Source organism: Manis pentadactyla, chromosome 2 (genome assembly GCF_030020395.1).
Source record: "Manis pentadactyla isolate mManPen7 chromosome 2, mManPen7.hap1, whole genome shotgun sequence".
Lineage (NCBI taxonomy): Eukaryota > Metazoa > Chordata > Mammalia > Pholidota > Manidae > Manis > Manis pentadactyla.
This window is the reverse complement of record NC_080020.1, coordinates 96,084,454-96,112,265: the sequence shown is the minus strand read 5'-3', so window position 1 is coordinate 96,112,265 and position 27,812 is coordinate 96,084,454. Positions and strand designations below refer to the sequence as shown.

At 37.0% G+C, this 27,812-nt stretch overlaps 1 protein-coding gene across 2 annotated transcripts in view; it reads right to left on the bottom strand.

Annotated features, from left to right (window-relative positions):
- Positions 1-5,800: 5,800 nt before the first annotated feature.
- Positions 5,801-27,812, bottom strand: part of LOC130678902 (cAMP-specific 3',5'-cyclic phosphodiesterase 4D-like) — a 477,031-nt gene continuing 455,019 nt past the window's right edge. For both annotated transcript variants that reach the window (XR_008994934.1, XM_057495052.1), the window contains exon 3: positions 5,801-6,356. Coding sequence is in view for 1 of the 2 variants with exons in the window: in XM_057495052.1 (XP_057351035.1) it covers positions 6,123-6,356 (234 nt within the window). In the remaining variant the exon portion in view is untranslated. The remainder of the gene's footprint in view (positions 6,357-27,812) is intronic.

The window sequence follows — 27,812 nt, the reverse complement described above, 5'->3', positions numbered from 1 at the left end:
TCATCATTCTTTTCAGTGTTTTTAAGAAATGAGAGTATGGGTAGATAAAAATATTTGATTAGAAAAAAAATCCCTCCCCCTGGTACATGGTACTTTACTGACATACAGATATCAAGTAAAATATTGTGATGTGGTATCAGTCTATTTTGGGCACCTTAATTAGGATGACAGAAAGTACTACAGGAAAGAAAAGGCATCACAACAGTCTGAAAAGAAATTGGAGTTTGATAATTACCTTACTCTTTTGTAAATTTAGGGGATGACAGATATGATAAAACATTAAGAGATTCTATGATGTGTGAGGAAAATCAGTCAGCATTATTTAATTGTTTACTTTCGATTAAATATAAGAATTGCTACTGATTCTGAAAATAAGGTGTGGTTTATCAAGATATTATGTATAGGAAAGATGAAGTGTTCCATCACTCGTAGAGTCTAATTTTAATCTTAAAAATCAAACATTTCAAAGCAAAAATGACACCAGATTTAAGTAAATCACAATAAATGCTTTAGAAACAAAAGGCATGTAATGTTTTGTGGATATCCTGAAAAGTTTCAACAAATACTATGCCAATAAATTGTATTTAAGTAAATCAAAGGCAAAGGAACCCAGTTTCCTTCGCATAGCATGTATCTTCAAAACTCCTGGAAATATTGCTTCCTAATCTCTTTCCAGTGATTATTTTTAAAACCAAATACAGCTCAAGAATACTGTTATTTCTAATATTTCACAATTGTATGTGCCTATTTTCAATTTTGAAGAGCTTTACTTGCTGGGTTGTAGATGTTCCACATAACCTGCATAAGAATTTCTCAGATAAATCTCTTGAAATTGAGGATCTTAGGAGCCAAGAAGTAACAAAAATTAACAAATTCAACAAGAACAAACATGATTTGTACTAAAATTTTCCCAAATAAGTGTAACAGTAGCAGTAATTGTTTTTGTTACATGTTAAGTACCTACATTATGCCAAAACAGTGCTAAGTATTTTATCTTCACAACAAACCCATAATATAGGTACTTGCTTTATTCCCATTTTTATCCTTGAGAAGTTTGAAAGTTGGAATGGTTAAGCAATTATTCCAGGCTCATAGAGCTAGTAAGTGGTGAGGCAGAACTCAAATTCAGACCATTTAATTCTAGAGTCCTCACTCTCAACCACTTACTGCTCTACTATCCACCACCAAGACATACTGTCATTTCATTCTCAACTTCTCTGCCCTCTTAGTGTCTGGATGTCACTATTTTCCACCATTCAGTACTCTATGGGATAGCTGTCCTTGCTCTAAGTAAAATTGTCCTGTAGGTTAAGTGTCATTCTTATTACTTGCCTCCGTTTATCAAGCTGTGTATTTTCCTCTTTCCATTTTCTTCTCCACCCTGTACACTTCACTCTTTCTCTTTTCACTGTTTCCCCCTTTATCTGCCTATCCTCCTTTCTCTTTCTCCCACCTAATTCCATTGCCATTTTTATCATTTCCCTAAGCTTTCACTGTAACCGTCCCCTATGCGACGCACACACACTCACATTTATGCACATACTTAATGTTACCACATATTAAAAGTAAATAAAGTAAAAATGCAAGCCAGAGCCTGAAATAAAATATTTATATTAAATGTACAAGGGACTCATATCTAAAATATATAAACAGCCCCCAGAAATCAATAATAGAAGAAAAACTGAAATATTTAAATGGGCATTGCACAAAAGAAGATATCTAAACATTCAGTAAATACATTAGAAGGTAAATTATATTACTATTCACCAGGGTAATGTAAATTAAAATCACAGTAAGGTACTTCTACACATTTACCAGAATAACTAAAATGAAAAGACTGAGAATACCAAGTGTCAGTGAGAATACAGAACAACTGGAGCTTTCATACATTGTAAGCAGAAGTGTAAAATAGTACAAAACTTTGGAAAACAGTTGGGCAGTAATAAAAGCAAGCATATGCTTACCTATGACCCACAAAGTCCACTCCTAGGAATATAACCAAGGGAAATGATTGTATATGTTCACAAAAAGACTTGCATAAAAATGTGCATAGCAACTTTATTCATAATAGCTCTAAACTAGAAATACCCCAGATGCCTGTCAATAAGCAAGCATGGATAAATAAGGTATGTTCATACAATGGAATAATACACTACAATAGAAAAGAACTAATAATACATACACCAACATGGATAATTATCAAAAAACATTTTGAGTGATAGAAGCCAAACACAAAGAGTATAAACTATATGACCCCATTTGCATGATTCTCAAGAAAAGGTAAAGTGAATTTTTAGTGACAGAGTAGGAAATTGTGTGGCGATTGTATGGGTATATAAATATGTAAAAATGTATCATGACGTATACTTAAGATTAGCATATGTTACCATATGTAAATTATACCTTAATAAAAAGGATTTTTTTAAAATGGACTAACAACTATTTAGGACAGAAAAGGGAAAATACGATATTCCAAATTACTTCTTTGCTAAGTTCATACATTTCAAGCCTTCAATACATGTCCCTTGTACTTCAGTGAAAGTCGATAAGGAGCCACAAAGCCTCAGCAATCCTACCCTTATATGAAAAACAACTGGTAGATGAATTCAAGGTTCTCAGTGTCCCAGGTCTTACAATCCTATTTTGTGATTATTGAAAGTTTCTAAAAGTCACTAAATCACAACACACACAAGCTAACACCTTAGTCACACTAACAGAGCTGCTAAACAGCATACATTGGAACACATTCATATTGCCTGGTAAAGAAAGCCCATAGTAGAATTATGGAGGCATGAATTTTTTAAATAAAGGCCTCTTAAGCAAAGTACTTCATGAAGAAACTAATAGCTGCCATTCACAACACTCATTTTTGCAAGCGAAGCCAAATACTCTGGAGGCCACGTTGTGGCTTTCTAAAGGGTTGGCACAAGGCTCTAGACCCACCACGTGATATCTGACAGAGTAAGTGTCTGGTGTACCGATACACAAAGAGCAAAAATTTATGATGTAAAGAAAGTGAGGAAAATAAATCCAAAGGGCACAAAAGTGTCCTTTCCCATCAAAGATTTACAATTGACAATGTCTCAGTGTAGATTGACAATGGGACCTGGGGGCATACTAACCTTTAGCAATGGGGAACTGGTCTGTAGACAACCTTGCTAAAATAATCCAAATTTCCCATCAGCCCTTTCTGATAGCTATGAAGGAATCTGGGGTTCTTGGTTAACTGAAATGGTTACATAATGTGACTCTGAACCTTCTGCTTCCCTTCCAAAACATAGGTGATCCAGAAAATCATACTCCTGATTTTTATGTTTCTCAAGTGCTCAATTCACAAATCATTTTTGTGTCAGGAGGTAGTAACAATCCCTTGAACACATCCTTAGTGTCTCTGCTTCTTGTTGACTGGTGGTTGTCATCCATAGTTTCTCCTGGCAGCCTTCTGGTACAGACAAGTCACTCTTATTTTGTCTCTTTAAAAGACAGATTCTTTCCTCCAATGTACTGAATAAATTTGTAAATGATAATCACTATTTTACATACGCTTAGCTCCTAGATTCTTGATTAAGAAGGAAACAAACTCTTAACCAACAGAAGTACTATCTCACACAATTCTGAACCTCTATGTTCTTTGGCACTTGGAGATATTTATTTGTTTTTAGTAACACACTGAAATTTAATTAAGTAAGCTTAGCTTTTACCTGAGATTTTTAATTATACACATTACCCAGCTACATAGAGATGTATTAAATATACTGCAACATTTTCTTTTAAGGGCATATAACACCAGCTTTGAATGAGAAATCATATTTAGTCACCAAATTTTGTGAGATATTTAAGTTAACTGAATATATCAAAGGCTTAAATTAGTTTATTTTAATTATAATGATAACCCCTTATTCCTCGAATGTAGAGAGAGTAAGACAATGATTCTAAGATAAACCTGCTGTGCAGAGAGGATTTAACATCAAGCTTGTGACTATTATGTTTAGAAAAGCCTGTTTGAGAGAAGTTGGCCCTTAGCCAGCATCTGGAAACTTAGATTTTCAGAGGGTTCCCATCATCCCCTAAATGGCAAGAGTGGCTCACTGTGCCTAAACTGGTTGGGCAAAAAATGTGGTTTATGCTGAGTAACTGCTTTCTCTCTAAGGGAATTTAGGTACATGCTAGGCAGACAGTACCTAGCTGACCAGCCCCTTATAAAAATTCTGGGTACTGAGTCTATTGTTTGTTTTTGTTTTATTTATTGTTTTTTACTGTGGTGAGAACAAGTAACATGTGATCTACCCTCTTGACAAATTTTTAAGTGCACAATACAGTATCATTAACTACAGGCACAATGCTGTACTGGTTTCTAAAGCTTATTCATTTTGCACAATTAAAACTATACATCTGTTGCATAGCAATTCCCCATTTCTCCACCAGACACCAGCGACCACCATTCTGCTCTGTTCCTATGAGTGTGACTATTTTAGATACCTCGTAAGCACTGAGTCTTTAATAGGCTGCCTTGGTAGAAGGCTTCCCTGGTGAGCACATCTCACATGTGCAGTCACAACTCATTACTGGAGGAATTAAATGCATCCTGTCTGACTCCAGTGGGAGAGGGGACTCTTGGTAGCTTGTGTCTGCTTTCTTCCAGATTATGCCCCATGCTCCTGTCTCTTTGCTGATTTTGCTTTGCATTCTTTTGCTATAATAAATTCCAGCTGTGAATATGACCATTTGCTGAGTTCTCAGAGCTCACCCAACAAATCACTGAACCTAAGGGTGGCCTTGGTGACTACGGACACACCTGATATCTGTGAATCCTGCCCTCTGCACAGATGAACAGTAGTGGTGTTGATCCCAAAGAGAGGGGAAATCAGTTCTTTTGACACAATCGTTTTTCAAAGAATGCACAGGTCAAGCTGCCATATAAAATCTGTACCTACTTCAGTGTGTCTGATCAACAGATACACATTCTTCTTTATGCACATGGCTCATCCAAAAACAAACAATAAAAACAAAACAAACAATATTTCCTCTTTCCATTGCTTCAAAGAAGAATATGTTGTCCTTTTATTTATCTAGTAGTAATTTCCTCAGACCTTTCAATAGGTTAGGTCCTTTGAACTGGTGTGTAACAATTCAAACAAGCTAATGTCAATATCTTAAGGGAAGTTACTGGCCAAATTTTTTCTGACTTTCAGGAAAATCCACAAGGAACCTTCCCTAGACATGCCTTGAACTGACAGATGAGGAAGAAGCACACTTGCAGTGTACAAAATTGCTTTGTTCTTACAGTCTTAGCAAATGCTCAAGGTCAACCTGAGTATGGGCCAGTGACTTCCTCCTCTTTTCTATCCAAGCTTCTTAAAAATGTAGCTGGCCAAAGAACAAAAATAATGGATATGCTCACTCTCCTCACTTTCTTTCACGATTTTTTTGCCTGGTGATACTGCTATTAAAGTATAAAAACTTCATAAGTAAACAGCAGAAAAAGAATAATACACCAATACTTTGCAAAGTAGGAAATACAAATGCTACGTGATGGAGACCTGACTATGTGTGGTTCTTCTATAGACACAAATGTTCAATAAAATTGCATGATGCTGTGAACTGAAAAGATATTCTAGTAAGCAACACCTCAAAGAGTCAAAGACCAAATGACTAGCCTTATGAACATAACTACATATATCCTTTGATTCTAATTACAGCACAATCTATTCTTGATTCCAAATTCACTTTTCATCAAGGAACATTGCCTCCTTTTTCCAGATATGTATATCCATGTGGTAATTGGTCCATTAGTTCTCACCTGTTAAGAATTTTTCTATTAAATCACATATGACCGATATTAATTTTCCAAGTCTAATCCCCCTTCCCCAGATGATTATCATTCGCCAATACCTTTTCAACAACTCCTTATAAAACAATTTGGCTAAAACATCTCCTGCAGAAATAGAGACATTAACTGAGAAAAATCACCCTTCTTTCTCTTGGCTCTAGGATTCCCATTTTCCTCCCACTCAAATCAAAATCTCAAAAGACCACAAACTCAAAAGCCACAAAAATCTCAAAAGACCACAAACCACAACCATCATCTAAAATACAAAATGGGAAAGGTTGCCCAAAGGCACTCACCCACTGGAGTCTGCGGAAGTGATGGCAATCAGGGGCAGGCCCTTCAAGGGGAGGCTGGTGGGTCTCTGAATCTTCTCTGATTCACTTTTCAAGTCAGCTTGTTCCAACTGTCTGAAGACGAGTGGGGGAAGCTGGACATTGCGGCAAGAAAGCCTCCGCACAAGATAGGGCTCCATGCCTCGCAGAGTGTCTTCCTCTTCGTTCCTGGGATGCAGTGCTTCCTCAGAGGCCTACGGCCAAAGATCAAGAAGCACAGAAATCAGTCAGAATCTCAGTATCTGTTATCACATGATGGCTTCATACACTGGGAGAAAAAAATTAAGGGAAGCTTCTACATGCAATGCTAAAGCAATGACATTAATGGAGTATTTGGTGAAAAGAGTAGAATAACTGAAATCTAGATTTATTTTCAAAATAGTAAATTTGTTCACCAGTATATTCAGATATGGCTTGGTTGGTACAGTTAACTGACATCTCCAATAATCTTAGAATTTTTGAGCTTTGTCTATTAATTCTATAAAGGCAAGGGTAAACCAAAGTATTTTTCACCAGCCTATGAAATGAATTACGCAAGATTCGTTTTAATATACATATCTTCATACATGACATACTGTACATACATGTCCGTGAAGAGAGAGGGAAACAGTGAGTCTTATTTTTTTCCTTCAAACTTAGGATCATATTTGTAACACATTTTTATATGTCACATGTTACTTGCATATTCTTTGAGAAGCTTCATACTAAGACTTTGGAAGGGGAATTTTAAAAAGAACATAAAAAGGAAATCTGAGTACACAGAATTATATTTAAATCAGATGAATTTTTCAAATTAGATCCTATTATCCACATGCAAACACAAGTCAAGTCTAGAATAAAGTACAAAATTTAATATTTTGATTGTAGTTAAAAAAATACACTGTTACGTGGGCAGTAATTATTTCCAAGTAGTTGGAAAGCTACTCAAGCAATGTTTATTATATCCATATTCTCAGAATGGTATCAGATACTGTGCTGCCTTTTAGAATCCTTGCATTGCTAGTTTGCTGGTTGGGTTCTTAGAGTGTGGCTTAATCTTCCAAAGTTTTCTGTTTATTGTGAAACTGGGAATAATATTTATCCACAAGAATTAAGTGAGATCATGCATATAATGTTCATAGCTTGTTACCTGCAATGGGATGAGCAACCATAAATGGCAATTTCCTTTCCTTCTGAGCTTCACAGCTGAAGAAACTAAACCAGAGAGGCAAAGCACTCCTCCCAAAATTAGCCTCTTGGTTTTACACTAAAAGTGAATGGACCTTGGAGAGTCCAGACCTAGACTAGAATCTTTTTTGCACTATCTCTGGGCAGCTAACAGACTCACTGAGGCTGATTCTCCATTTGAACCCTGAGGATAATAGTATTTCCCTCAGTGCCATTATCTGGAGCAGAGATGTGATGTATCTGAAGCACCAATATCTGGCACAGAGTTTGCACTCAGCAAAGCGGCAGCTATTATTAATAATCCAGTTTAATCCCCTTTATCTTCTCATAGCGCTCTGCTGTCTTTGACACTTTGTTCACCCATAGTTTTCCAAATAGAAAACTGTCTCTATATTGGAAAATGTGAAACGGTATGTAACAGTAGACTCTTTCAGCCTTGGGTTTTACTGTATAATTTTATGGATAAGTAGAATAAAAGGATACCCAGAAGGTAAAGCAGAGGACAAAGCTAAAAATAAAGTTCATTTATTTCAAATCCTAGCTATGCAGATGTAGGTTCTAAGAGTCTATGCTCTGGGGAATCTACTTAATTTGTAAAACATTAAAAATAATAATGGCTTACAAAAAGGAGGAAACCTTGTCATTTGCAAAAATATGGATGGACCTTGAGGGCATTATGCTCAGTGAAATAAACCAAGCAGAGAAAGAAATTCTGTATGATCTCACTTGTATGTGGAATCTAAAAAAAAAAAAAAAAAAAAACCCCAAAGAACTTGAAAACCAAACTCATAGAAAAAGAGGACATATTTGTGGTTTTCAGATGGGGGGCCAGAGATTGCACAAATGTGGTAAAGGTACAAATTTCCAATTATATGATAAATAAGTACTAGGGATGTAATATACAACATGACTGTAGTTAACACTGCTGTATGATATATATGAAGGTTATTAAGAATAAATCCTAACTGCTCTCATTACAAAGCAAAAATTTTTTTGTTATCTATATGAAATGATGCTAACTAAACTTACATGGTAATCATTTCATAACATTTGCAAGTCAAATCACTATGCTGTACACCTTAAATGTATACACTATTGTATGTCAATTATATCTCAATGAAACCAGGAAAATTTTTATGTAATGATAACGGCTAATGTTTGAGTCCTTATTAAATGGTGCTATATTTTTCATTTAATTTTTACTGAAACCCTCTGAGTTAGGTCCTGCTACTTTTCCCATTTTATACATAAAGAAATAGAAGCCTATAAAAAAACCATGGTTTGGTTACACAGCCACACAGCCAATAGGTCCAGTTTGCCTGGGATGTTCTGATTTTAGCACTGAATGTCCCACATCCAGGGAAACCCCCTAATCCCAGGGAAACTAGGATGGTCCATCACCCTACAAGTCAAGATCCAAACCCGAATCTCTTTTAGTTAAAGCTGGAGCTAATAACAACTACTCTGTACCACCTCTAATTAAAGTATGGTCTCTGGCAGAGTGCACACTACTTGAAAAAAAATAGCACACACATTCATTGACCGTAACTTAACAGGCCTCACATTTTCATTAAAAAAAAAAAAAAACATAACTGAGATTAGCACAGCCCTACACAAACATTGAAAATGAAAGGTAATCCTTGTTGATTAAATCAGGAGATAGAAATCCTAGGCCTGACTCTGCCACTAACTACCCATGTAGTGTTAAGAAGTCATTTAACCTTCCTGGGCTTTAATTTCCTTAGGCATGAAATCAAGAGGTTATACAAAATGAGCGGTAAGCCCACTTTCAGTTCTGAAGTACTCATTACAGCCAATGGCAAAATCAATGTTTAGTGACATGGCAAACAGAGCAAACAGAGAGCAAACACAGGCACATGTAACGTTCTTGGCTTTTAAGTTGAGAAACGGAGCCTCTGTGTGTTCATCTCAGGACAGAACTGCAAACCGACCCCACACTCTGAAACTGCTGGAAGGTCATAATTTGCTTCACAAATTTCTTGAGAGAAGTCAGTGACTTAAACATGTAATTACCCTTCTGCAGGGTGAACAGGGGAAAGGACAAAAGATGAGCGCAGCAGGCCCACGCTGAATGCAGCTGGCCAAAGCTGACATTTTATAAGTGCTCAGCTGCCCACTCTGGCGGGAGCACTGCAACGGCAAAAAATTCTTTATATGACCCAGGTCATCTGAGGAACGACTCAACGCTCCCGACGCTCTCTGAGGTAAAACCACCTCAAATGGCAACTTCTTTCAGGACAACAGTAACCTCTATTAAAAATAAAGTGTAGTATTTTTATCTTGATACTAAAAATGACGAGGCAGTAGATGTCTATAGTCTAGCATGTCCATTTAAACATAGTATGATGAGTGGCTTTTATTCCCTATCAATGTGTATCAGTGATATTTCAAAAATAAACTTTATCCAATGGAAGGCAGGAGGTTAAATGGCATTATTTTGAGAAGAAATGTCAAACTGATCACCAGGGCCATATTTATCTTATTGCTGGAAAATGGCATTTTTGCAAGGGGTTGAAGGAAAAGATAATATTTATAATACCTCTATGCCATTATTTCTCAAAATGTGATGCTCAAACCCCTGTATGAGAATCACAGGAGATGCCAGCTACACTTCAGGCTCCCAGGCCCTATTCCAGATCTGCCTCCTCAGAATCCCTTTGCTTAGGGCCTGAGAGTCTGAGTAAGTCCCCAGTATGATTCTTGTGCCTACTACAGTTTGGGAACTAAAGTATAAAGATGTTCACTGAAGCTTATTCATAATAACAAATAACTAGATATAGTCTAATTATACTGAGGAACTGGCTTAAGAAATGTTTATATATTCTATTATGAAATACTATAAGGAAGTGAAAATAATACAGAAGTGCAAGTGATTATGTCTATGATATAATGTTCAGTGGGAAAAACATTACAAAGCAATCTTCTTTTTGTAAAACAAAGTAAAACCAAAGCCAAAACATTATATTCCTAGAAAAATTCTGGAAAGCTATATCCCTATTCTCTAAAATGACCTCTGGGTGCTGGCATTGGTGGCAATTTTCAGTTTTATTACTCATTTCTATATTCTCTATACAAATATATTATTTTTGGATTACAAAGCACAATGAAATAAAATTAATGAAATGACAAACATGATAAATTAATGATAAAACATTCATCTTGCTATTTGTGAGACTTAAAATCTCTTATTTACCTTCAAAATATACAATATCAAAAGAGAAAAAAAGACTGTCATAGTTGAATGAGGTAATGCGAACCTATTAACTAGTAATAAAATGAAATTCTCTTTGGTGATTAACCAACTTATTTAGAAGAGTTAACAGAAAAGTAACTTTAAGGTAATTATTTTCACTCTTAGGACAAATACCTCCCTGAAATATATACCTAAGGAAAGCAATTCCAGTGGAAGTCACAATGAATGAGAGAGCATTAAATATATTATTATTTATATTTTTGTTTTCTTCCATTTCTATGTAGGGTATTCAATTAATTTCTTCTTTTTTCCTCCCAAAGAGGGTAGCAAATCACTTAACAAGGCCTGTAGGGCAGAAATATACACACAACTGGTGATAAACAAATTACCGTAGTTGATAATCTCACAGTTTTTTCCTATGTGTAATAAAAATGAAGTTTTCTACACAGAAGTTGTTTTAAAATGTATATACACTGGCATTATAGGAGAGAATGTTTCTTTCTGGGCGTGCAGCTTGACATTCCCAGACTCCCTTGCGGGTAGATGTAGACATATCAATGGGTTACATCACTTGCAATGGTTTATAAACCAAAGAAAATGTGGCACTTTCACACCTGACCTGTAAAAACTGAGTAAAAGCCTTCATTTCTCTCCCTCCAGGCCCCCTCCCCACCCGCAACTCCTTGCCACATGTGGAGATGGTGGAGATGAACGGCAGAAGAAGTCATGGTTCCTAAATCTCTGTTCAGAGAGCCACTTGCCTATTAAGAACATTTAATTTGGGCTGCACAAGCCACAGATAATTTTCGTGGCAGTAATCCACTAACTCTTGGGGTTTCCTTGTTACAGCTAGTGCTATATATGTATATACACATAAAATAACATCTCTCTTCTTTGACTTCAAGTTATTCTAATCATGACATATTCCTTTCCTAGTGAATTCCTCAATTAAGCATTTACAGAGCATCTGCTGCCTTGCAAGTTTGTTTGGGGTGCTGGAAATACAGATGAGTTAAGCACTGTCTTTTCCCTGAGGTGCTTACAGACCATTTGGTGCTGGGGTGGGGGGAGGGCGGATAAAACAACAATCACCAGTAGAGTAAGAGCAAAAGTGAAGACATAGGGCTCTTTAGTAGTGCATAGCTAGGGCGAACATTTTCATGCATGAAAGGAGGTGCCAGTAAGAAGGGACGTCAACGAAAGGAGAAACTTGGACTGAGTCAGGCAAACCGAGATGCATGATTACCTCATAACGCAGGCACTTTTCTTTCCCACCTACTTCTCCAACCAACTGTTTGGCCACATTGCTGGATCCTCCATTAACTGTCTCCTAGGTTCTCGCCAAGCTGATATCCTTCAACCACCTCACTTCTCCCCCTATACACGGTGACTTCAGTCTCAGGAGCTTCCCAGGTGAAATCTGAAACTGGCCCCCATGCACAGACGGCTGGGAGAGACGGAAGAAGGAGGCAGGCCCTCCGGCCGGGGCGACAAGTGCCCAGGCCCGGCACTCACGCGGGAGGCTTGTCCGGGCGCCGCCAGAGGCGCTCTCCGCACCCGCTGCCGGAGCCGCAGGTTCAGGCAGAGGCTTCGCTGGGGTTCAGTCTCGACGTCAGCCGGGGGGCCTGCCACCGCCGCCCTCAGGGGCGCGTCCTCGGGCGGCTTCTGGGGCGAGGAGCGTGCGGTCCGCTCCCGGGTAAGCGAGCGCGACCCCTCGCCCGCCTCCCCGCCCCGGGCAGCCCCCCAGCTGCCGGGCCTCGTGCGCCCAGTGCGCGGGCTCCTCTGGCCGGGGCGGCTCTCCGGCTGGGCTCGGGGCAGATAGCACAGCGCCGACAGAGGCAGGTGCAAGAGGCTAAGATAATGATTCCCAGCACGGCAGCAGCTTTCCCCACCAGGAGCCCCGTGCTACGACTGACCACTGATTGTTAAGCCCCCTACTTGGGGTGGGATCACGCGGGGCTTCGCTCGTGGCCTCACGTGACATAATAAAGGTGCTACGTTAGCCGACGCTCAGGTATGAACACGTAACACGGATAATGGTGCACGTGCCTCCTTGCTGGTAGTAATGGTCCAAGGCCAACAGCTTTTCTCGTTAAAGACATTTCAGTGTTCAGTAAAGAGAGGCTTTGCCAGCTATTCACAGACGGCTCCCTGGGTGAATTTAGTAGGGGCTTCCCTGTGTGCTATATTGTCCTGCAGGCAAATGCAGGAGACCGAGACAGTAGCCAAGTGGTCATACCAATGGAAAACAAAATGTGCCCACCTAGCCTTGAGGAGACAGAGGTTGGCAATTTTTGTTAATGGGTGGATTCTCTCCTGTGCCCAGGAAAAACCCAGGGTGTATGGACCCAACCACCCAGGTGGAAGCCAGGGCCAAAGATCTGTGTCACACAACCATTGGATCTATCCAGGAAATTCCTTGGCAGCATAGCCAATCAGTGACAAGCCAGCTGGTATCCTTTGATGTAACAGAACAACTACACAATCCAGTGATATCCCCTCACACACCTGGTGTAACCGGGATGGTTCTGTTCAGACTGATTTTTTTCTTCCCACCTGTGGATAAAATGAAAATTCCTGTGGCCAGGATTCTCACCTGGCCCTGGTTGGCTAGCTCACTGCACACATGTGGGCAATACATTGCTATTGACTCTATATAAAGAGCTCTGCCCAGTGCTCTTGGTGACATGGTGGCACGGCTGCAAGGTTGCAGGAGAGCAGAGCAGAGGCTGGAGTGGTGGCAGCACGGAGGACAGAGGGCCAGAGGCAGAGACCGGCTTGCTGTGTGCAGACTCGTTCTGAGTGGACAGGATTTTAGTGATTGACCTGCCACCGTGGAAATAAAGTTGGGTATAACCCTTTCACCCCAAGAACGTTCTACTGTCATTTCCTTGGTCACATTGAATCCATAGTGAACTTGTCCGGGGCTGAAACCCATTGGCAAGACACCAACATAGGGGTGTCAAGGTGCTCAAATGTTCCTAATCCACAGTGAGCCAGGTGAACCCACCCCAAATCTGAACATAGCCACCCATGGCTCAGATATGGTATTTTTAGGACCCTTCTGGCCAGTAGTTTGATGGGCTGCCTGTGTACTTTGACTGACAGAAAAATACCCATGCCCAGTGTTATTAACAGTGTGTGCCAGTTTCTGGATCAGTATTGGTAATATCAGATGAATTACTAGTACTAGAGCTAGTCCTAGTCCTTCCTAGATTGTTCTTCCTTAATTTACTGCTTTGGGCCTCGCTGGAGTGGTGATACCCACTGTGGCAATCCTGACAAGCTAGACAGGGGCGGCTGTCCACATACCCAAGATTTAGGTTAATCCCTTTGCCAGACATCCAAGTGGGCCTACTGCAGAAAGGTATTTCCATCAGGGCCCATCCTGTGACCAGGCACCACAGGAGCAGCAGCAGGTTACGTCAAAGAGACAGACATCTGTAGGAACTTTTATGGGGAGGTCTTCCCCTTCTAGAAGAATGACACTTGCATCCTGATCCTTAGTTGTTAATCTGGCTGCAGTGTTAGGAATGTGGCCTGATTGTGCTTACCACATGTGCTGGTCACGGAAGGCAGCACTGTCAGCTATGAGAAGATGGACTGGGGTGGGATACACCAGACCAAGAACCCCACCTTTTCCCCTCTTTCAGCAGTGGGTGTTCCATTTAAGGTATGGTGTGTTTTCACAGGCCTCTGGCTTGTAGCAGGACCACGGGATCTCAGTGGAGATTAAATAGTTCCCCCTCACCCAGGGCTGAGAAGTAGCTTATCCATTCTGGTGGGACATCCCATTGCAAATTCCAGTAAATAACACCTTTCCCAGGCGTGATGGGGCCTGGGCTTCTCAGCAGTACAGCACGTGGATCCACAATGAGAGGCAGGGCAATGGCTGTCTCCCACGACTTCCACACCTTCAGAAAAGGGGTTGGATGCCTTGGCAGGGGCTCCCAGTCTGGCATATGGGGCAACAGACCCTACTGGTTGACCATGTAAGTGTATTAAAGACTACAATAGTACTTCAGGCTGTGTTTCTAAACTGATTAGAAGTGACAAAAATCATTCAAGTCTTTCTAAAGCCATTTCCTACAATTAACTCATCAAAACTTCAAAAATGTTCCTAAAAGGTATAGAAAAATTTCTCATTCAGTAATATTCTATGTATATACCCATGAAGAAGAAAGTTTGTCTGAAACTCTAGGATTCAATTAACTTTTGTAAAGAGAATTATACTTTTATTGTGTGACCCTGAAAAATGAAGTTGATTCTATTTTGTTAGCAGAGGAAGGAAAGAAAATTTTAGAAAAACTTGAATTTTCTCAAGTATTTACTTCACAATGGTATACAGTGATGGAATCACAACTGCAAAAAAGAAGTTAACATTAGTTTTGGGATCCCTGAAAATCATATCTTCCTAGAAAAGTGAGTTAAAACTTAGCTGGCTTTTTCTCTCAGTGTTTGAAAAATCTCTCACTTGATTAATTAGGTGCTAAACTATAAACATTAAGGGGGATACAAAGATCTATTTTCTTCATTTTCAAGTTTTTTTTAAGTACCATTATCAATCAAAAATATATTTACAAACATAAAAGCAAAAGCCAAAACTATTACTTAACAGAAGGTGTAGTTATAATAAAATGCTAAGTCTTTTAATTCTAGAATAAATCAAAGACTGAGGTGTAGGGAGGAAAGGGGAGACAAAGTAATGCTAAATTCCCTCTTCAAATGGTGAAAGCTAGAAACTATGCTTTGCTCTTGGCTTTGATGTCCAGATAACTATAAAGTATTTCATTGATAAACAAACTGGATCAAACAAATGTTTATATTAAGTCTATATCCAACATGATAGTCGATAGTGAAACAATGTTTATTCATATTGAAATAAGTTATATGATGCTCCCACTACCCCTTTTATTTAGTATTATTAATAATATTTATTGTATTACATGTTCTATGTAGGTAGCTGCTTGATCCATTTAAAAAATTGCATGAAGAACTGTTACTATTCCCAGTTTACAGTTTTGGAAAATGAGGCTTAGGGGTGTTAGTTTGCCATGTAACTCCCACTTCAGGGAGTTCAGAGTGACATTATTAATAGGTGGTAAAGCCATGGGAAACATGACCCATGTAAACCAGGTTTATACACCAAAGCTCATGGCTTTAACCCAAATGCAACACTGCCTCACTTTTCAAGAACTTCTGGCCAATTCAGTGATGTGAGAAATAGAAATGATACAGATAAAGAAATTGTTATCATTTTAAAACCTAGTTTAATGTAGGAACTCCCCTCCTCCCCCAAAAAAACCCTGAAAAATACTTTAAAAAATTGTCAAGTAAATTTGTCCAGTTATAAAGTAAACTATGCAAAGACTTTCCTATATAAAATCAACGATCCATTGTTAAAGCTCCAATAGAAAAAAATATCTTATTAAAAAAAATTTAGAAATAGCTCAAAAATAAATAGGTGGAACCTATATTAAGAGAGCTACCTGCATTTCCTAAGAGTTGTATAATCAAGCCTGATATTCCTTGCCGTTGTTTTCTAGGTTTAATGTCATTGCAAAAAAACTAATTTTTTTTCCTTTTTGAGAGTATTAGAGAGGCCTCAACTAAAAGAAAAAAAGATGAGAATGGAAAGAATATTCTAAATGAAATATAATATGAGGATGGTCTTCCCTATAATGTACAAAATTATATTATGAAACTACAATAACAAAAACAGGCACTCGCACATAATCAACAGAAGGATCAGTGGCACAATCCAGAATTCCCTTAAATAATTAGTATATAAAAATTCAATATGTGTTAATATATGTTAAAGGAAACACCATCAACTAACGGGGAAGGAACAATTATATAAGTGTTGGGGGAAGTGCTCATGTAGACCACATGAGATAGAGTAGAAAGTATTAAATATTTTTTAAATGTTAAGCATTAAAAAAGTAAACCATGGACGGACATCAGCAAGATGGCAGAGCAGGAAGCTCCAGACCTCATTCTCCCACAAGGATATGGCCCAAAGAGCCTCTATGAGAACTCCAGAGAGAAGTAAGAAGTTTCAGTCCCCCAAGCAAGCTCAAAGCCAAGAATAGCCACATTTAAGTGGGTAAGATAAGCCATTTTGCCGTAACTGTGATAGTCTCGCTCCTAAGACAGCACAGCTTGAAGAAAATGGAAGAGCCCAATTCCTGGCTTTTATGTGGGAAGGATAATGGAATGGAATCCAGTGTTACACCTTTCAGCAGAGGGAAGCCCAAGGAACTGGTTTCTGTCTCATCTGACGTAGATACTAATGGCGGAGCCAGAATAGTGTGGATGTGCATGTAGGGGTTGGGGAGATGACAGAAAACAAAAGAGAGCTCAGCAGAGCTAGAGAAGTACTGCAGACAGACACCAGAGGGAGGAAGAGATTACAAACTCCTGAAAAAGAAATAGACACACAGTTCAGAAATTATATGCACAAATCCAGAGAAGATGCATTCCCAGAAAAGGTTTGAGAGGCCCCCACTTTCTAGCCATGCTGTCTTCCGAAGGTCCTTTTCTCTACAAAACCAGTCTTTAAAGTGTGGAAGAAACGGTGGTTTTTTCAAATGTACAAATCACAGCCAAAAATAACAAGGCACCTGAAGAAGCAGGGAAACATGGCCCATTCAAAGGAACAAAATAAATTTCTAGAACTTGACCCTAAAAAAATGGAGATCTATGAATTACCTGACCAAAAATTCAAAATAACTGTCTTAAAGGAGCTCAATGTGCTACAGGAGAACAGAGATAAATAAATGAAATCAGGAAAATGATGCATGTATAAAATAAGATTATCAACAAAGACAGAGAAACTATAAAAGAACCAAACAGAAGTTCTGAAACTGAAGAATACAATAACTGAAGTGAAAAAATTCACTAGGGGGATTCAACTTAGACTTAAGCAGAAGAAAGAATCAGTGAACCCAAAGACAAGTCATTTGAAATTTTTGTGTCAGAGAAACAATAACAACAATACAACTATGACTGAAAAAAGAGTTAAGAAATCCTGAGGGACCTATGTTATACCATGAAATAGACAAACATACACATTATGGGAGTTCCAGAAAGAGAGGAAAGAGAAAAATGAGCAGAGAGCTTATTTGAAGAAATAACAGATGAAAACTTCCCAATTCAGAGGATGGAAATGGACTCCAAGTTCAATAACAAAAAGGTCTCAAAGAAGCCTACACTGAGGCGCAGTATAATCAAACATCACAAGTCCAAGACAAACAGAAAAGTATTGAAAGCAGCAACAGACGAGGGACTCAAAAGGGAGCTCCCGTAAGACTCTCAGTGAATTTCTCAGCAGAAACATTGGCCAGAAGAAAGGGGGATGGTATATTTAAAGTGCTGAAAGAGAAAAACAGCCAAGAATACTGTATCCATCAAAATTGTCCTTCAAAATGAAGAAGCTATAAAGACTTTCCTAGATAAACAAAAGTCAAGGGAGTTTATGCCTCTAGATGCCTTACAAAATTGCTAAAGGGAGTCCTTCAAGATGAAACAAAATGACAAAAACACAAAATCATAGGAAAGTATAAAGCTCTCTGATACAGGTAAACATTTAGACAAATACAGAATCTTGTAGCACATAAATCATTTTAAATTCTGGTATAGATTTTAAAAGATAAAAGTATTAAAAAGCATAACTATAAAATTATGTTAGTGGATAAAAAATATAAAAATATGTAATCTATGAAATTGACAGCATAAAGTGGAGGGGGCAGATATAAAAGAGTATAGGACTGAAATGATCAGTTTAAAATAGATTGCTTTAAGATAACTTATGTAATCCCTAAAGTAAGCACAAAGAAAATACCTGTAGAAAGGTATACAGAAATATATGCTACATAGAAATAATATATTATATATACATATAATTTGCTAAATATATAAACATATAATATATGTAATGTATTATTTTTATATATTCATTTATTTTTATAATTATATGTGTATTACATGTATAAATACCTATTCAAAGGAAAATCAGAAAATAATTGCATATGTTATATCTGATAAGGGATTAACACCTAACTTGTAAAAAGAACACTTAAAAATAAAAAAAACACAAAAAATCAAATAACTCAATTGAAAAATGAGCAAAGGACTTGAACAGACATTTTTCCAAAAATGATATACAAATGGCAACAACCATACGAAAAGATGCTTAACATCACTGATCACTGGAAAAATGCAAACCAAAACCACAGTGAGATATTGCCTCAGATGCATTAGGATAGCTACTATTAAAAAACCTAAATAACAATTGTCAAGGATATGGAGAAATTTGGAACCCTTGTGTACTGTTGGTGGGATTGTAAAATATGTGTAACTGTTCTGGATGTATATATGTTTGGATGTTTCTCAAAAAATTAAAAATAGTACTATCATAGGATCTAGCAATCCTACTTCGGGGTATATATCCAAAAGAATTGAAAGCAAGATTTCAAGGAGGTATTTGCACATGGATGCTCACAGCAGTATTATTTATAATAACCAAGAGGTGGAAGCAACCCAAATGTCCATCGTATATATATGTGATATATACATACAATGGAGTGTTATTCAGCCTTAAAAAAGAAAAAAAAAATCCTGTCAAATGCTACAACATGGATGAACCTTAAGAATATTACTCCAAGTGAAATAAATAAGTCACAAAATGTCAAATGTTGAATGATTCCTCTTGTATGATGTATCATAATAATTAAGCTCTTAGAAACAGAGAAAAATGCTGGTTGCTAGTGGTGGGGGGGAAGGGAGAGGGGATTTGTTCAATGGGTATAGAGTTTCAGTTTGGCAAGATAAAAACGTTCTAAAGACCCATCGCACAAGAGTGTGCATATAGTTAACAGTACTATAGTGTACACTTTAACTTACCACTGAGATGGTAAATTTGATGCTATGTGTTTTATAACAAAAAAGTAAGTAATAAAAATAAAAGTAAACATTTAATTGATTTGGGGATGCGGAAGTGTTTATAAGTATTTATAATCACAATGGAAGAAATTACAAATAAACTGAATTTTAAAATATTGAAAACATCCATTTATAAAAATACACAAAATTTTAGGCAAATGGTAAACTGAGAAAATGTTAGCAATTGTTATGTTGAAAGGTTAATATACTTAACATGTATATTCTTACAAATTAGTAAGAAAACACCATTCTCTTAATGGAAAAATTAACTCAGAACACAAACAATTCACAGAAAAAAACTGGGTCATCCTTCCAGTAATAATAAATTTCCCTGATACCATTTTTAACCAATTACATTGAAAACTTTTTTAATGATTGTAATACTATGATGAATCAAGAGCTCACATGTATAGCTAGAAGAACAAAAGATGAAACTTTCTGTAAAGTCACTTTGCAGTATGCACTAAGAGCGTTAAAAACTATTCATTACCTTTGACCTAGCAATACCATGTCTCTGGAAATTAACCTAAGAAGGTTGTCAGCAATGCAGCTCCAACTTTTGAGTAAGGATGTTATTTATAAGGGTGAAAATTTTCAGACAACCAAAAAAAACTGACCAGCTTTAAGGAAATGAGTTTTAAAAATGTATCTATATAATAAATACTAATTAGCTACTAAAAAGAATTTATTGAAGACATTTAGTCAGCATTCTGTCAACTAGCAAAAGCAAAGGCCAATAGGATATATACAGCATGTTCCCAAAATTCGTAATACACACACACACACACACACACACACACACAGATAACAGACTAGAGGGAAATATAATGATAATTTTTAGGTTGTTATCTTAGGGTTATCTACATCACTCACATTCAGAAATTATTATACATAATATACACTTTTTGCAACCAAAGAAACAACTGGTGACCATTACTGGATTCTTAGATAAGAGATGTAACCATGTCCCTGACTTACCCTCCCCACACAGTCGTATGTGTCCTGTCACTGTTCTAGTTCTACCCACAATACTGGCAAGAAGTTGGAGGTGAATAAGAAGGAAAAGGTTCAAAGAGACAAGGAAGTAGGAATATGAGACCCAGGAGGAATAAGAACTGAAATAATCTAAGAACGAGGGAAAAAATATTGCAACTATAAAGAAAGAATTAAATGCAGTTAAACAATGATAAAAGCACTGAAAGTATTTACAGTTAGTATTTCATGTCTTAAGTAAATGCAAATTTGAGGAAAAAACCCTACATTTCAAAATATGTTTATCCTCCTCAAATAATGAAATGTAACTCATTTATCAAACCTTTAGATTTAACTACTAATTATAGAAAATTCATGGGAAAGTGACTATGTTGAACATAGGGATGTAATCAGCAGAATTCAACCTGTGAAAAACTAAGATACATGACCCAATTTTTTCAACAAAAAATTGCAGAGAGAAAAGAAAGGAGAAATGTATAGTCTAACAGAGAATAAAAAAACATATTAATTTTGATCTATTCAACTTGGTTAGAACTCATTTCAAACAAAAGATTTAAAAATTATTTTAAGTCAGAGAAATTTATTATTAAGAAATGATTAGGAAAGTTTATGGGTGCTTTAATGTTACTGAGGTAATTTTTTAAAAGACTTTTTAGATGCATACTAAAATACAGATGAAGTACTATTATGTCTTCGATTTGCTTCAAAATAATCCTAGTAGAGGGAAATGTGGGTGGGGATACAGATGAAATGAGAATTGGCTCTGTACTGAGAATTGCTGAAGCTGAGTGATGAGCACTTAGGGTCTGTTATACTAGTCTCTCTTCTTTTGAACATATTTGAAATTTTCCATTACATCTTTTTATGAAAATTCCTAAGGATTTTCTCCTTTACATCCCTAGTTCCCAATGGAGGCGGTACCACCCACCGGTGAGTGCTTAAGAAATCTGCCAGGGCATTTTTGGTCCAAGACATCTTAAGGGGGCGTTGGGGACCAGCCGCCACCCCCTGGGGCAATACTCGCATGAACGCCATGACAGGTTTGATTAATACTCCACAGTGAATCTGATCAAAGCCAAGGCAATGATTGCTGCATTCATGTCAAAACTTGACTTGTACAAACAAAATTTGAGTCAAAGACGATTTTATCAGTTTCCAAATCTTTCTTCTGTGGAAACAAATGATGATGACATTCTAGTTTATAGCCATTTGGAAGCACTTAAAGAAGATTTTACAAATAGATTTCAGGATTTACTCAACATGATTATTCCAGACTGGGACCTAAAACCTTCCTCCAACCTACGAATAGCAGAAGCATCACTGTAGGAGGAGTTGACAGAATTGTCAACAAATGAAGAGTTGAAACTGAAATTAAAAAATGGGTATCAAGAATTATGGCTTCAAAGGCAAATTCCAATATTATACCCAGCCTTATGGACTGTAGCAAAGCTCAGTAATCTATTCACAAAGAAAAGAAACAAATTGTCAATAGTGAAATGTGGCGACTTAAGGTTGCTGATGACAAAAATGACACCAAACATAAAATTAGTGTCATCTCACCAAGCTCAACCCTCACTAATAAAGATTTCATTAATTTTTAAAAATAATATATACCTTTTAATTTTTTTAATTTTAATTATACTTTGAGCAATACATTAATATTGTTAATGTCTTCTAATAAAATAATTTGAAAAAAATTTGTCCTTGTTTTATATATAGTATAGTATAATTCACCTAAGGGAGTGTTATTGAATCACTCTTTGAAAAAGGGGGCATTGACCCAAAAAAGGTTGGGTACCTATGCTGTATATCAAGGAAGGAAAAGTAAGATGCTGGGCAAAGAGGAAACGGTTCCCACAAGCAGAGGTCACTGAAATAAAATAGAGTTTATTTCACCATTTTACTTAAGGCTGGCTCTAAAACTGGGGTTATAGCTCTATGTTCACCAAGTCTTACAAGAAAGCTGTGAAAACTAAAACAAATTCATACATCACTAAGTATTCCTCATTCAGTAGCTGTGTATGCTGAATACATTATGATGTTGCCAATGGTGGTGATGACAATGACCTAGGGCTCTAAGTTTATGCAGCACCACTTTGTAACAGAAAATCTCCACTGCTCATTATCTGTGCTATAAAAACGATTCATAGATCTAATCCCACCACTGAGTATGCACTAACCTTTACACAATTAGGTGCTGTTTTTCTTTCTTTTTCCTGAAGCTAAATACTCAAGAGGAAAATGTTACCCCTCATAAATAACATTTAGCAAAAACCAATTACAATATTTCCTTCAAATAAACTCAAAGTTTCCCAGAATTTAATCAGCTCTTTCTTTTTATAGTTAGTATACACCCCCTGAAGACTGCATTCTAAATACATTTATGCCTGGCACTCAAAATCAGGGCTTTAGATGTTTTTCTTTCAAGGTTATAAAACAATTTCTCCTTATTCTTGATTTTGAGAATACTAAAATTGCTAGAGCTTCACCATGAAAGGTGCATAGAATTGTTAAAAAAAGAATTTTACAATTAGATGCTTAATTTTGTTCCTCTGCCACATTTTGGCCTCTAAAAATGATTTTCTAGGTTAGTTATATGATGACTTTTCAGAACATTGCCTTCAGTAACCAACCCAAACAATTAAAATTGAAATCAGTTCCCAAAGGTTTGATTTATTATCATTGGTTGCCTTGAAGGATAGAATAACAAATCACTCCAAACCTCAAGGCAACATGGATTTTAGAAGTTAGATTATAAATACGAGGGGGTAAAAATGTATTTTCATCACATAGGAATGATTAAAAGCTGAAAAGTGGAATAAACACAGACATCAATATGAATAGTCAAATATCAAAATATTAAACAATTCGTTATTTCAATTTAAAAATCTCCAGCAAATCATTTCCTTATCCATACCATAAATAAATTGACTAAAGTCATGTCTGTTACTACACATACACATTCTACTTTACTTTTACTGTGTTTAATATTTGAGGCAAAAATACATAGTCTCATTCCATGTGTTGGTAGAACCAACACAAACTTAGAGCCAAATCGTTACCTTTCCCATTTTAGACCCAGTTTTATTCATGAAACCCAAGAATGACTGAATATTTTGAGAGGTGGAGGCCCACATCATATTACTGATTCATACTTATTTTCAACCACCTAAATCTCCATTTGCTGTTAAATTAGGTTTCACTTCTGCCCCTGTTGCTTCTCAAACAACATTAATTAGAACTTCTCTCCCTGGCATTTCAGACTTTAATATTTTCACTGTTTAAGTTCTGTTTTAGTACATTTACCTCTCCACTCCAGTCTGTCAGTACTTCTGTATGCTGATTTTGCTAATGTTTATATTAGCTGTTCCATTTTTACTTCATCTGTGGATTGGCTCTTAATGCCAGTAATACCACTACCAAAGTTAATGATAAAAATGGTGAATAGGAAAGGCCTAAAAATGAAGTCTTCTAGTCAATTACTAGAGGCCTCTCTCTAAACAAACGGTTCATGAACATAGTCACTCAGTTATGACTTTGTCTAATGGTTCCATCAACTGCCTTTTTCCATTTTAATCTAAAGTTTAAATGGAAGATTTTATCAAATACTTGCTGAAATCCAGGTAGACAGCAGTTACAGCATTCCTCTGAAATACTGGTCCTACAGGAAAAGGAAATTAATCTGATATATTTTACTGTTAGTGACCTAATATAAGTTCCACGTGAGCACCAATTTCTCTTCTAATGGCTCACAAGAAAATGTTTTAAAGATCTATTTTAGAACTTTAAGATTAGTCATCTTATTCATTCATCCATTCAACAATTATTAACTGAGCACCTATGTTAGTCACTGAAAATACATCAGTGACAGACAAAAATTCCTGCCTTTGTAGAATTCCACCAGTGTGGGAGAAGAGAAAATAAACAATATAAGCAAGTGAACTATATAGAATGTTAGATAGTGTCAAGTGTTCAGGAGAAAAATAAAAAAGGTAAGGTAGGTAGAAAGTCTGGAGGGTGGGAATGGATGGTAATTTTAGGAATCCATGGAAGGCCTCTGAGAAAGTATTAAGAAAAATTGCAAAAAGAACTAAAGGAAATAAGATTAATGTCCTACTCTCTGAGGGCATAACTGGAGGGAATCCACTTTCCTCCTCTTCCTGAAAACTGGGATTATTCAATGTTCTCTCTAATACACTGTTAGTATTATACTTTGTAGGTATTTCCTCAAAGACTTCGGCAAGTTATTTACTCCTATGTGCCTTGTTGTTTTTTAAATGAGCATGGTAACAGTGTCCAAATCATGCGGTTGTTATGAAGATTCAATGAGACAAAGCATGTAAGGAGTTTACAGTGGTGACCGGCACGTGGTAAGCATCGCGTATTCTGCTACATGTTTCTGTATGCAAATAAATTCACAGAGAATTGATAAGTTAGGGATTAATGCCAGTATACCATGGGCATTTTGTTGGTTCAGATGGGGTTTTTCCTAGCACATTATTTTCTCACAAAGTAAGAGCAGTCAAATGCAAATACATAAAGAAAGCTGAACACAGCACCCTGGGGGCCAGGATATGACATGTTTATAATGTTTACTAACTATACACACTTGTTCTTGCCTCATGTTCATCCTATGCTTCCTCTTGGAAAAGCCCATTGCATGGGTCACTTGATTCTTTGTAGATTTTGGTTTTGTCTCTATAGCATCAATTACAGAGGTTTAGTGACCACACCTTAATGTTCTTTTTATGCCACTTCATTCATATCAGGTAGGCTTTTTTTTTTATGGGGAGGTGGGTGTTAGGGATTTCTTCACCTAGTTTAACTTCAATTCTTTCCCATATTTATTCTACCCTTTCTAATCTGAGTATGTTATCCTTGGGAAAAGTCCATTTTATTTCCACGTATCCTGTCTCAATATGTGCCATGAACAAATTATGGAATTCTTCTAGACATTGTTGGAAAGGTGACAGGATCCCAACACTGTACTTGTTTGATGTCCTATTTCAAAATTATATATGAAGTGAACAGAGATATTTTATACTTCAATTGCAACAAGTAATTAAGAGGGAAACACGGACAAATTATTACAGTCCTGGGTCTTTACTCTGAGGGTCAAAGACAGAGCCTGAAAAATGGAGCATGGTGTCAGGTTTAAAGTCCTAAATTCATGCTTTTAAATGTGTTCAACATTAGATAGGCCCCCTTGTTTTCTACATAAATATAGACACATCCACAAACAGCTTAAAAATCATCACCAGATCTTAAGTTGACAGCTTTATCAGTTGTGATTAAATAGTAATAAGTGATTTGAACTAGAAATACCAAATAATCAAGGGTCATTAAGACTTCAAACTCATACTCATCCTTACTACTTTTTTTTTTCACTTCTATAACTTTATTTACTCAAAAGGAAATTTGATTTGATAACAACTTGCCATTTGGAGAAAGCTACATAATCTTCTCAGTTGGTATCAAGCCTGTATAAAGACATGGTGAAATGTCATATTCTTTTAAAAATAGTATGACAGACTGAATGTTGTTTTACAACATAATAGAGCTAACTAATGTGCAATTTTAAAATCAATTTTTATTCTAAATCATTTTTATTCTTAATTTTGCAGATGGTCATGATTTCTTAAACTTTCATAGTAAACACTAGTCACATCCAATTATTATTATCTAACACAAATTCAAATAAAACCTCTGAGTACCGTCATTTACCTCAACAAGAGCAAAACGTGTGCTGCCTTCCTCCCAAGGTTAAGTACATGAAAGGCAGATGCTTCCAGCTGCTCTGTAGCATTTCACAGGAGAAATTTATCTCAACCAGCACTGAGTTGCAGGAGTGGACTGTGCAACCACAGTACTAATGGGAACAAATTGTAATTCTCATTCCTGACTACCTACCTCTGTTGGCTTTACTGAGGGAAATAGGTCTGCAGACACAAAAGGCCCCAGTAGCTCTAAAAAGCATCTCACAAAAGGTGCCATTTTTATAGGGAATGTCAAAGGCAGGTGGAAGCCCCCCAACCTGACAGCACCACTTGGGGGTTTTGGGGGATGTACAGAAAGCCCTTTTCTGGTGACTTGGGGGACAATGCCCTGTGTGTTGACTCCACTTCTGAGGACCCGCACAGCAGGAGAGGAAAAGACAAGGCGTGGGAGTTGGCCTGTGGGCTGCGGCTACGGATGCCTGGCCTGGACTGTTCCTGTATGGGAACAAACATATTTGGAGAAAACAGCCCTGTTTACAAATGGGGTATTATGAGTGAAAGCAAGGAAAAGGAATGCAACCTTCCCAAAGTTTCTGTGCTAATGTTTACTTTCATACAGTTTTAAATTTTATGCCAAAAGGACCAGGTCACACGAAGTTTTTATGTGGCCTTATCTTCTTCTCATATAGGAAACAGACATTCAAAATGGGGCACGGATCACTAACTCATGCATAAGTGCAACACACACTCTTTCTGCTTTTGTACAAACATGGCAGAGGTGTGTGTATGTGACATGACACCTTAGCTCACAAAGCTGAAATTACCCTTGAGCTCTTCATAGGAGAAGTCTGCTGCTGACTCGTGGTCAAGGACATAAAGCAGCAACAGAACACAGTGTACACATCTTGTTTCCTAACTAATTCCTTAATCATCAAAAACATTAATTACAGCATTTGTTAAAGTGGTCACTCTAGTTAAGAGTCTCCTTGGATCCAGGGTCCAATATATAAAATGGATAGCAGAGAAACAAAGGCCTTAATAGACATTAAAAATTCAACATACATATTTAGATTCTATAGATCTGCAGGATGCTGATGGCCAGAGCCACTGACAGAGTTGTCCCTGTGACAACAGTATGTGAAGATGGGACTCACATCGATTGGACGATGGTGAAGAGATAGTTGTGTGCTGATGCAATACTAAGGTTCCTCAGAAAACCTATAAAAATAGGCATTGTAATAAAAAATAACATTTAAAAATAACCCCCTATCAGTACCTAAGATTCATTTGTAATCAAAATCTTCAAAGTAAACTCCTTGAATTCTTGTAGTGGGCTTAATGGTGAGAAAATAAACTACTCTCCCCAGCAAGAACTGCATGAATTTGCGCCTCTGTTTTCTTAAATGTATTTCTTTAAAATGCTACTCTGAATTTCCCTTTTTGATCAAGGAACCCTACCTTGCTTAAACATGATTTGAAATGATTCTTTTTTATTCTATTCAGAGTATTCCAGTGAAGAATGAAACTACAAAGACTTTATAAGGTAGCGTAAGCTTTCAAACTGGAATAATAATCAGCATGAGGAAAGATAAGATGTTCGGAAGGATTCAGAAAAG